This window comes from Daucus carota, chromosome 2 (genome assembly GCF_001625215.2).
Source record: "Daucus carota subsp. sativus chromosome 2, DH1 v3.0, whole genome shotgun sequence".
In the NCBI taxonomy this organism is placed as follows: domain Eukaryota; kingdom Viridiplantae; phylum Streptophyta; class Magnoliopsida; order Apiales; family Apiaceae; genus Daucus; species Daucus carota.
The window spans coordinates 57,041,080-57,052,582 of record NC_030382.2 but is presented as its reverse complement, the minus strand read 5'-3'; the positions used below and the strand labels follow the sequence as shown (position 1 = coordinate 57,052,582).

Here is an 11,503-nt window from a genome sequence, read left to right as displayed (position 1 = left end):
TTTTAACATTTGATCGAGATTTATGATGATTTCATTATTATCAACTTATATGTGATTTAACATTCAATGAATATGTACATGTGTGTATATATTATCAAGTGATATTTGTATATATCATCAAGTGTTATCTATTTCGCTATTCTCATGATGTTACTTATATATTTATAATTTTAGTTCATCTATACACACCAAATTATTTAATTTTTAATTTTGAGAATGATAATAATTTGTGTTGATATTACCAATATATTTACAAGGCCTCTTATTGCATATATTTATGTTCATCTAACATAATTGAGGGTGAAATGTGTAAATACTAAATATTAATTACTTACACATTTCAAATTATTATATTATGATGCATACATTTATTCAACATAGTGTAAAATAAGTAAAATATTTGAATTTGTCAACTCAAATTGAAAACCCTGAAGGGGTAAGATCTTTTTTAAAACATGCTCTAACGATGTATTTTGAATCCAAATTTTCTACTAAATCACTAACGAGAAAGAATAATTATTTCCTCTTTTCCGTGCAGGTTACTTTAGAATTTGGCTTCTTAATTTCTAACATGGTTTTGCCAGGCAGTAACCGAAAATCTAGTGCCCTTTCAATTGAAGCAAATATTAATGAGTCAGTCCAGGCCGTTCCTGCCATTGTTCGAGATGAGAACAAATGTAAAAATATTATAAAACATACTACAAGAAAGAGTTCTTTCAAACGAGAAGGTAAGAAGGAAATAGAGTGCAGTACTAAGAGAATTTCTGATGCAGTTGAAGATTTTAAGAAATTCTCCGACTCTTTGATGGAAGAACTAGAAGCTGACTATCAGCAAATGTTCGAGCAAATGAAAAAAGAGCTGGAGAATTTAGCCGCGCTTCCAAATTCTACTATGCAGACAATAGATAATGAGGGAGAAGGAATTCAGAATTCGAACCATGTGCCAGAGCTGACAAGAACTCATTCTGGTATGCAATTGTAAATATAGAAATAATTAGTACCATGCTGGTGTACTTATTTATTTATTTTCCTCACTTAATTTATTCTGTATTAATTTGACTTTGTATTCTGCCTATCAGAGCCACAAGAGCAGCAAAATCGTTCTTCATCAAGTAACTTCATTACACCAGCAGGTCATCAGCTCGTGCCATACACAGGATTTAGTCAAGGAAGTGGAAGCTTGACAACAACTGCTGTTAATCTGCCAATGATAGGTAAATACAAATCAGCTTTTGTACAATTTAGCTTATCTGGATTCCCAGTGGCCATAAATTAAACATGAAAATGAAATGAGGTCGAGGCAAGTTGAACTACTATTTCATCTCGATAGAATTATTACGTACATGCTCCAAACATTCAAAAAACATAACTTTTATTGTATGCTTTGAATATTAAAAGTCTATCATCTAAGCTCTTTTCACAAGAAGTTTTCAAATAAAATAATTTATAAGGCAAGATATTCAAGTTAGAAATTGCTACCATTTGTCCAAGAAATAATGTCAAAGAAATTGCTAACATTTGTCAAAGAAATAAGAACTCATTCTGAAGGTATGCAAACATAAATATAGAAATATTTAGTTTTCAAAGTAATAACTATCCAATATAATTAGATTGTATTTATTTATTTTTCTCATTTAGTTTCTTCTGTATTAATTTGACTTTATCTTCTGCCTATCAGAGCTACAGGAGCAGCAAAATCGTTCTTCATCAACTAACTTCATTACACCAGCAGGTCATCAGCTCGTGCCATACACAGGATTTAGTCAAGGAAGAGGAAGCTTCACAACAACTGCTGTTAATCGGCCAATAATAGGTAAATACAAATTAGCTTTTCTACAATTTAGCTTATCTGGATTCCCAATGGCCGTAAATTAAACATGTTATGAAAATGAAATGAGGTCTAGCTAGGCAAGTTGACTACTATTTCATCTCAATAGAATTATTACCTACATGCTGCAAACATTCAAAAAATTCGAAAATATAACTTTAATTGTATGCTTTGAATATTAAAAGTCTATTATCTAAGCTCTTTTAAATAAAATAATTTAAAAGGCAAGATAATAATGTTAGAAATTGCTAGCATTTGTCAAAGAAGTAATGCCAGATCCATGCCTTGTTAATATATTGTCTTCATTACGCCTACAGGTCAGTTCACAACCAACACAAGATTAATTCCAGGAACAAGAGTAAGCTCGCTGACAACAGCGGTTAATCGGCCTGCAGGATACTTTACAAACCTTTTAAGACAAGTTACAAACCCTGGTAACTTGAGTTATCCACATGGGAATAACGCTCAAGCATTTAACAGGGCCGGCTCTACTGATCAGTTCCCACTTCCACCAGCTCGGAGGTTGGGAGATGCTTCCAGTTTCTTAAATCGAAACATGGAAAATACTTCATTTGGTAGTAGTCATGCTTTGACATATGATAGTGTTCCCGCCAACCGTTTCAGGGACATCAATTTCTTTGAAAATTTTGAAATGAATGAATCCTGGCTAAGAAGGCATGGTCGCCGCAATGGTGATTCTTGTTGAAGCTACTCAAATGAAGAAGGTTCTTAGTTTTCAGCTAGCTCAAATCCTATGAGAAAGGAAAGCTGGCATTCAGTTTGTTGAAGTTCTTAGTTTCATTGTCTCTTAAAATTGAACTTTTATTGTCTATTGTCATAAACCGGATATGTTGAACTTCTACTATCAGCGGCCATGCCCCCTCCCTAATCCTGTGCATCATGAAACTGATTTATGTTGGTTTTGCGTATTTTGCAATTCAGTTCAGACCTTGTTTTATTGATCAATCCCGTTTGTATGTGCACCTAGCTAGATAATTATTAGCTAGTTAGTCCCGAATTTCTGTATTACTTGTTAATAGTGTTCATTCTCATTTAGGCATGGCAACAAAAATAGTTTTACTTTAAAAGTTCCCTCTTCTAATAAGTAAGGGTCATTTTCTGGATATTTATAAATTCTTCTAAAGTAATTTTCATTCTTTGAAATTTTTATACCTTCTGTAAAGACAAAAATATTGTTTAATTAATTCAAAATTTTCTAAAATGTCAACAAACAAACATATAGAAAACATTAATTCTAAATTAAACAAAGGTCAAAAAATGCAGGAAAAGTGTTTTAAGCAAAAAAAAAAAAAAAACAAAGCCTTAATATACCAATAATTCTTTGATGATATTTATTTTTTCAATATAATTAATTTTTATTCTTTAATTAATATACCAATAATTTTTATAACCTCTTGAAAATTCAAATAATCAAAATGACTACTAATATTTTCGACCGGGTAATTTTGACCTCAAAATGATCGGTTTCGATCCGAAATTTATTAATAAATTATTATTTTAATTATCATAATTATATTTAATATAATATTTTCAAAAATATATAAAAAATAACTTAATGATATTATATATGAATAAAAATATTTTTAATAATATATAAATATATCACAAATGTATTTAATTTTGTAATATAAATATATAATTAACATAATAATATCTATTTAAATATTTCGGGTCGCGGTTTCAAATACAATGGGTCAACCCGAACCCGACCCGAGTTTCTCAGGTAAAAAATTATCGGACCCGAACCCGACCCGAAATATATAGTATACATACATACATATATATATATATATATATATATATATATATATATATATATATTATTTTTTATTCATAAAAAGTTGATTAAAGCCGTTTTATATATACAAAAAGGATTTAATTTTTTTTTTTAAAATGACCCCTGATTATTTTTCTGAAGTAAACAATTAATTCTGAACACCCATTTGTATATTTAAAATTCAGCCAAAATTCAGCCACGGTCTTACGTTCTAGTGGTATATTCTCTACGAAACTATTAAAAAAGTGTGTTATTTAAAATATCCTAGTAATTAGAGAGCCCGTTTGGCTTATCAGTCCGCAGTTTAAAATGTATGTTTGAGTAATTATAAATTATTAACGGTTTATGGGTTATTAATAATATAATAATAAAAATAAAAGTGTTTTATGAGTAACTTATGAGTTATAGGTAACATTTATCAAAAAAATTAAGTCACGGAAAAAATTAACTCAAACTAACTTATGTATTCAAACCAGCTTCTGACTTATTACACAAACATATATTTTTCAGTTTAAAGTCGGAAACAGTTTTAAACCGGGCTTAAAGCTGGGGCAAACAGGCTGTGGGTGTGAGCTTTTATTTGTATAAAACCAACACCAACTTAAACATATCACAATACACAGATTCATTGAACTTGAACAATCTCAAAATCCAAAGGATATTTGCTTAAGATCTGATCGACTATGCTAAAGCTTGGCTAAGGATGTCCATATTAAATACAACACATATCTAAAGGCAGTTAAAGCTGTAATTCACCATCCATAAATTTGAAAAATTAACAAAATTCCAACATCTCTAATAAATATATCTCTAATTGACAACCACCACAGCTAATATCGAAGTTAGTTCGTGATAAATGTAAACCACTCACCCATCTTTAACTCTTGCTTCACTCACTATAAATATTATAGCCAAATCAACCCTGCCGCAGAGCAGCAGTACTATTTGCTTACAAGCCCTAACTAGCAAGAAATGGCATCCTTTTCCAAGCCAGCCGTCTCAATCGAAGCCGCCGCCTCACACAATGCTCTGATCCCTAAGGACTCTCTCTCCGCCGCCAAAGGCAAGAAGCGTGTGGTCAAAGAAGGCAAAGCCAACAAGCCTGTAGCCAAGGAGCGCCACTCCAAAGTCAACGGCCGTGCCCGACGTGTCCGCATGCCAGCTGTCTGTGCTGCCCGTGTGTTCCAGCTCACAAGAGAATTAGGGCACAAGACCGACGGCCAGACCATTGAGTGGCTCCTGCGCCAGGCTGAGCCGGAGATCATCAACGCAACTGGCACAGGGACTAAACCTGCCCAGCTTTCTGTCTCTTCGCCCGCGAAACCAGCGTCTGAAGCCTCTGTTGCTGCGCCATTGAGCGGATCTGTCATGAATCCCGAGAATTTTGTGCAGGGTGGCAATGGACTTGGAGTTGCACCAGAAGTGGAGTATCAGACCGGGGGGTTCATGTCGTTGTTGATGGACCCGATGATCGGTGAAGAGGAGCTGCAGCAGCATGAGGAGTATTTGTTGCAGATGTAAACAAGGGTTTGGAATTGGGGATGGAGCTGGGCTTCTTGTTTGTCAAATGTAAATTGTGATTGTAGCTTTAAATTTGGATGTATTAGTGTGGAGAACTGTTTTAGTTTATCATGTAGTTTCGGATTTGGATGGTATTTATATAAAATGAATGAATTGAAAGTTTATGAAATATGTATAGGTTAATTTCATATCTATTTTTCTCACATAATTAATCGTCGTTGGTAGTTCCTTTCATTTTGTATAGACAATCAAATTATACATCCCGTTTTCAATCGTGACTTCACTTTTCTATATGGTAGTTTCTGAATGGTCGGATGATATCAATCAAATGAAACCAGAAAACTTGTATATTCGTTGATTGATAACATAGAGAAGTTTTATGCCCTTATGTATATAAACACCACATTATTTAGTAAAAGAAGAATAATCCCACATTTAATAAAAAAAATGTTAACATGCTTCACACTATAAAAACACAGGACAAAACTGACCGCCCAAAACGGTCGGTTTAGAAGGAAAACGGTCTGTTTTACCACTAAAACCGATCGAAATGGATGGTCGGTTGTAACCTGGTCGGTTATGAAGAATTGGTCGGGTTTGAGGACGAAAACCGACCGGCCTTTCGGTCGGTTTTGCAGATTTAAGAAAGTCGCTGCTCTGGGCCCTGCACTGCCATCTGGAGCCACGTGGAAGCCACTGCCACGTGTAACATTATAACCGACCGCTTTCGGTCGGTTTAAATGTTTGACCAAAATATGGTCAATTTTTCTGAGGACATTATAACCGACCGGACGTGGTCGGTTATAACTGTTTGACCAAAAAGTCAAATTTCTTGAGGGCAGTAAAACCGACCAAAGGTGGTCGGTTATAATTGTTTGACCAAAAAAGTCAAATTTGTTGAGGGCAATAAAATCGACCAGCGGTGGTCGGTTTTAATAGTTTGACCTTATAACCGACCGGACAATGTGGTCGGTTAATGAGCAGAACGGTTGCAATGCTTAAAACCGATCAAACCTTGTGGTCAGTTAACAAGCAGAACGGTTGCAAGGCTTAAATTTTTAAAGTTGTTTTCAAGTGTTTTTTTATGAATTTTATTTAAGTATTGATTTATAAAGATTTTTATGGGGATGTTCTTATGAATATTAGTGAAATGATTATATATTTTGCTTAAAAAACCGACTCCTTTATTATCATGCATTCATGCTTACAAACTCGACTAAAAATCAAATTCAAAGAACATAAACAATTAAAGAGAAGCTAAAAATCAAATTCAAAATCAAAATCATATACATAAAGAAACATATATATACATACATACAAAAACACATATATACATACAGAAAATGCTAAAGAGAAACTGAGGGAGGATCGATATACCTTTAAATTGAGATTGAACCCTAATTGAGATTGAAATCCAAAATCCAATCGAGACCGAACGGAGTTTAAAATCCGTATTCTTGATGTGCATTTTATTTGCGGAGAGGGAGAGGTTAGTTGGCGGAGAGAAAGAGATAGAGGGGAGTATAGAGAGAGAGAGAGATTTTTGGGAAGAGAAGAGGAAGAAAATAAGTTGGGGAAAAAGAAAGAAAGACTGGTGGGGGAGAATCAGATTAAGCAAAATTACGACTTAAAACTGACCGGAGCCGGTCGGTTATGATATTTATAACAAAACGGTGCCCTAATAACCCCTTCTCTGACGAGTTTATGTAATCCATTTTACAAATAAATAAAAAAATTTATATGTATATAATAGGCTTAAAACCGACCGTTAGCGTTCGGTTTTGATTCCGAGATTAAACGTCGTCGTTCAAACTCATAATTTATTTAAAAATTAATTATATTTTCAAAATAACATAACCGACCGACAACACGGTCGGTTAAAAACTGTACACGTCAGCCGTAAAACCGACCGTTGTTCACCTGGTCAGCTATAAAATGTCTGGAACTTGCCATCAAGGCAAAACGACATCGTGCTGTCTCATAATCGACCGATTTCTACCGGTCGGTTTTAAGTCGACACTTTTTTTAGGCGGTCGGTTTTACCCGGTCGGTTTTGTCCTGTTTTTTTTAGTGTCATGTGAGGCAAACTTTATGAAATAAATTTTTTCATAAAACTTAAACTAAAAATACGGTCATAAATTCTGAGAGAAAAGTATGAAAATATTTTATATAACTTTTAGTAATATTATTTGTTTTTTTTGTCATTTTACGTAAGATATGTATTAACGTGTACCTAAATTTGATCTTAATCTAAAAAATATATAGAATTGAGAGCATATAATTAATAATATCATATATCCCATTAGATAACAATGTTGAGGTTTAATTAATTTTAAGAGTTTTTTTAGATTTTAAATAAAAAACCCAAATTTTTATATTTTCTTGTTTATTTCAATTCTTTCGATTGTTTTTGAATTTTTATGATATTTTTTTTAACTTTTTAACTGATTTCGTTAATCAACTGATACTAACCGTCTGTGGTAACGACAATTATGGAAATGCAAGTTTTTATTAGTTCAGTTAGTTGACTGCAAGTTAAATTTAGTTTTGTGTTGCGTTTGTAAAATATTTTGAGTTCGGTAACCCAACTGCAAGTTTGTCATTAGTTTAGTGATTATTTTGTCTATTAACCCCGTTTATTCTCTTATAACATGACTCTGCAAAGTCATGCATTGAGTCCAACCCATTTCACCTTTTCTTCTTCTTTTCCATTGCAATCTGGAAACTCCTTTAGGGGTCGTTTGGTTGGAGAGGGGGTATGGGGTTGAAATGAGGAGTCGGGTTGAGGTGATATGGGGTTGAGGTATTATTTTTAATATCATGTGTTTGCTTCAGTGCTGGAATGAGCATATCTGATTTAAAATATTTTTAAGTGATTAATTATAATTAATTTAAAAAAATTTGAAATAATTTTTAATATATTTTTGAGACATCAATCTCATTTAGTACTAATAATTTGAATTTAAGGATATAAACAAAAATGAAAAGAAAAGAAAAAAAGTTGATTCCTCAAACCTATGTTTCATACCCACCCCTCCCCTTGGGTATGAAAATCTCATACCTTGTAGGTTTGAGGTATGGGTTTGAAGCAAAAAAAATTCAACCAAACACCAGGTTTGGGTTTGGAATGAACGAAACTCAAACCTGATACCAGAAAGGCATGAACGAAACAACCCCTTAAAGTTTTCATAGCTAATTACCCCTTTGGCCCTTTCGGGCCTTTCCCTTATCCCACCTCCATCCTTAATTATCTGATTGGTTAATTGTATATTGAGGTAGAAGGAAAGTTGAAGAATGAATATCATTAATCTAAAATTTAATAATGACTTCTGTTTGTAACTAAAATAATTTCTCTTTTTTTTATTAGGTAACTGCATACTGTAGTTGTGTCAAGTATATAATAAATGATTAACCAATCAGAAAATTGGAATTACTTTATGATGAATCAAAGGTCATCCCTATACTTTAAACCAATAATATTCATCGTTCAATTGGGATTTTAATAGGTTTTATATAGTGTAGGAATTTTAATGGATTGTATTTGATTTTGATCTTATGCGGATTATTCATAAAATGTCACAGAATTGATGAAAGTCTTTCGGATTTAAGCATAATATTTCAAAATCTCATGGATTTTTGTGAGATTTCAAATATCTTAAAATTCACGGCACAATCTCACAAAATCCATCATTTTATTAAGTCTAAAAAAATCCGTCAGTAATTGAATACCATCAGATTTTAGTGGATTAAAAAAAATTCAATTGAATACCATCAAAATTTGAAGTATAATTTAAAATCCTGATTGAATCCTACCAGACTTTGTAAATAATTCATAATCGTAATTGAATAATCAAGATTCTGATATGTTTTTTAAAATCCGATTTGAATACACTCAAATTTCATAAATGAAAAAAATCTTCTAAAATCTTTTAAAATCTCAATTAAATGTCTCCTAATAAATGTGGTGCATAAAAAACCCCTTTAAATACCCCATATGAATTGACACAACCCCATGAACATGTCAATTTCGTGAATCCCCAGGAATGCTCAATCCTAGTTAAGATCCACAACCCCATTTATGGATTTCCCATTTTCATTTTGTCTTTGCTTTGTTAAATTTTCGCTAGCGCATTTTGTCGAACACTTGGTGGAGATGAATGGTTCTCCACCCTTTCTATGTATAATTGTTTCACTTTAACAAGTTTCTTAAACAATGAAAAAAATGCTCCATAAAATGTCACACACAAAAGAACAAAATCTCCAAGCTTTTCTTCAATGGAGGATCACACATCTGCTATTGCTGCAGAGGGCCTCATTGAAGAAAGTGAAGAGGAGATGGTTCCATCTGGTGGGCTATATTCAACATTAAGAACAGCCCATCTCATGAAACCCTTTGTTAACCTTCACTACCTATTTACTTAATGTGACTCCCATGTGGATGGATCATTTTGTGAATACTGGTAAGGAGGTAGAGCATGAAGCCTTTCTTTTATATTGGCTGTCCAAATTTGTGTTTGTGCGCACTCAGATACTTGTGCAGGATTTGAATGTGGCTATTCATTTGTCTAGAGGTAATAGGATTGCCCTCGGTCTGTTGATCTTGTATATATTTATAGAGATATGATGTAATGGTTAAGCCTGTAATATAAATAAATTATACAAAAGAATCTATCTCATTTTTGCACATTGCACATCTTAAAAGTTATTATAGTGATAAATTGACCGATTTTAATTGGTTGATATTTTTATACTTGAGGAGTTATTATTATTTAAAAGTTAAATAATAAATCCTATAATTTCAAATTAAATACTAGACTGAAAAATTCTAAAAACTAAATCCTAAATATTAAAAATTAAACTCTAAATTTTATTATTTAAAATGTTAAACTCTAAATCTTAAAATCTAAACTACAAAAAATTTCCATTTTTCACAAGAATTTTCAAAAAATAGTAAACACAATATATATATATATATATATATATATTTTTTTTTTTTTCACTTTTAAGTTGTAAACACAAATATATATTTTTCACTTTAGAGTTGTAAACAACTCTAAGCCCGGCTTAAAGCCGGGGCAAACAGGCTGTGGGCCTGAGCTTTCATTTGTATAAAACTAACACTAACTTAAACATATCACAACACAGATTCATTGAACTTGAACAATCTCAAAATCCCAAAATCCAACGGATATTTGCTAAGGATCTGATCGACTATACAAAAGCTTTGCTAAGGATGTCCATATTAAATACCACACATATTTAAAGCTGTAATTCACCATCCATAAATTTGAAAAATTAACATAAATCCAACATCTCTAATAAATATATCTCTAATTGACAACCACCACAGCTAATACCGAAGTTATTTCGTGATAAATGTAAACCACTCACCCATCTTTAACTCTTGCTTCACTCACTATATAAGAAATCATATAGTACTGTTCGCTTACAAGCCCTAACTAGCAAGAAATGGCATCCTTTTCCAAGCCAGCCGTCTCAATCGAAGCCGCCGCCTCACACAATGCTCTGATCCCTAAGGACTCTCTCTCCGCCGCCAAAGGCAAGAAGCGTGTGGTCAAAGAAGGCAAAGCCAACAAGCCTGTAGCCAAGGAGCGCCACTCCAAAGTCAACGGCCGTGCCCGACGTGTCCGCATGCCAGCTGTCTGTGCTGCCCGTGTGTTCCAGCTCACAAGAGAATTAGGGCACAAGACCGACGGCCAGACCATTGAGTGGCTCCTGCGCCAGGCTGAGCCGGAGATCATCAACGCAACTGGCACAGGGACTAAACCTGCCCAGCTTTCTGTCTCTTCGCCCGCGAAACCAGCGTCTGAAGCCTCTGTTGCTGCGCCATTGAGCGGATCTGTCATGAATCCCGAGAATTTTGTGCAGGGTGGCAATGGACTTGGAGTTGCACCAGAAGTGGAGTATCAGACCGGGGGGTTCATGTCGTTGTTGATGGACCCGATGATCGGTGAAGAGGAGCTGCAGCAGCATGAGGAGTATTTGTTGCAGATGTAAACAAGGGTTTGGAATTGGGGATGGAGCTGGGCTTCTTGTTTGTCAAATGTAAATTGTGATTGTAGCTTTAAATTTGGATGTATTATATAGCTGTGGAGAACTGTTTTAGTTTATCATGTAGTTTCGGATTTGGATGGTATTATTATAAAATGAATGAATTGAAAGTTTATGAAATATGTATCGGTTAATTTCATATCTATTTTTCTCACATAATTAATCATCGTTGATAGTTCCTTTCATTTTGTATAGACAATCAAATTATACATCCCGTTTTCAATCGTGACTTCACTTTTCTATATGGTAGAATCTGAATGGCCGGATGATATCAATCAAATGAA

General features: G+C 33.6%; 2 protein-coding genes across 2 annotated transcripts; both read left to right on the top strand.

Annotated features, from left to right (window-relative positions):
* Nucleotides 1-4,598: 4,598 nt before the first annotated feature.
* Nucleotides 4,599-5,147, top strand: LOC108207859 (transcription factor TCP21). The gene has a single exon (XM_017378289.1). It carries the CDS (start codon nucleotides 4,599-4,601, stop codon nucleotides 5,145-5,147), a length of 549 nt encoding a protein of 182 aa, XP_017233778.1.
* A 5,469-nt stretch (nucleotides 5,148-10,616) lies between these two features.
* LOC108207858 (transcription factor TCP21) lies at nucleotides 10,617-11,165 on the top strand. The gene has a single exon (XM_017378287.1). It carries the CDS (start codon nucleotides 10,617-10,619, stop codon nucleotides 11,163-11,165), a length of 549 nt encoding a protein of 182 aa, XP_017233776.1.
* The last annotated feature ends 338 nt before the right edge of the window (nucleotides 11,166-11,503 follow it).

Bases quoted from the DNA above. Each gene is read 5' to 3' on its own strand.
- LOC108207859 (XM_017378289.1), top strand. From the start codon at position 4,599: ATGGCATCCTTTTCCAAGCCAGCCGTCTCAATCGAAGCCGCCGCCTCA.
- LOC108207858 (XM_017378287.1), top strand. From the start codon at position 10,617: ATGGCATCCTTTTCCAAGCCAGCCGTCTCAATCGAAGCCGCCGCCTCA.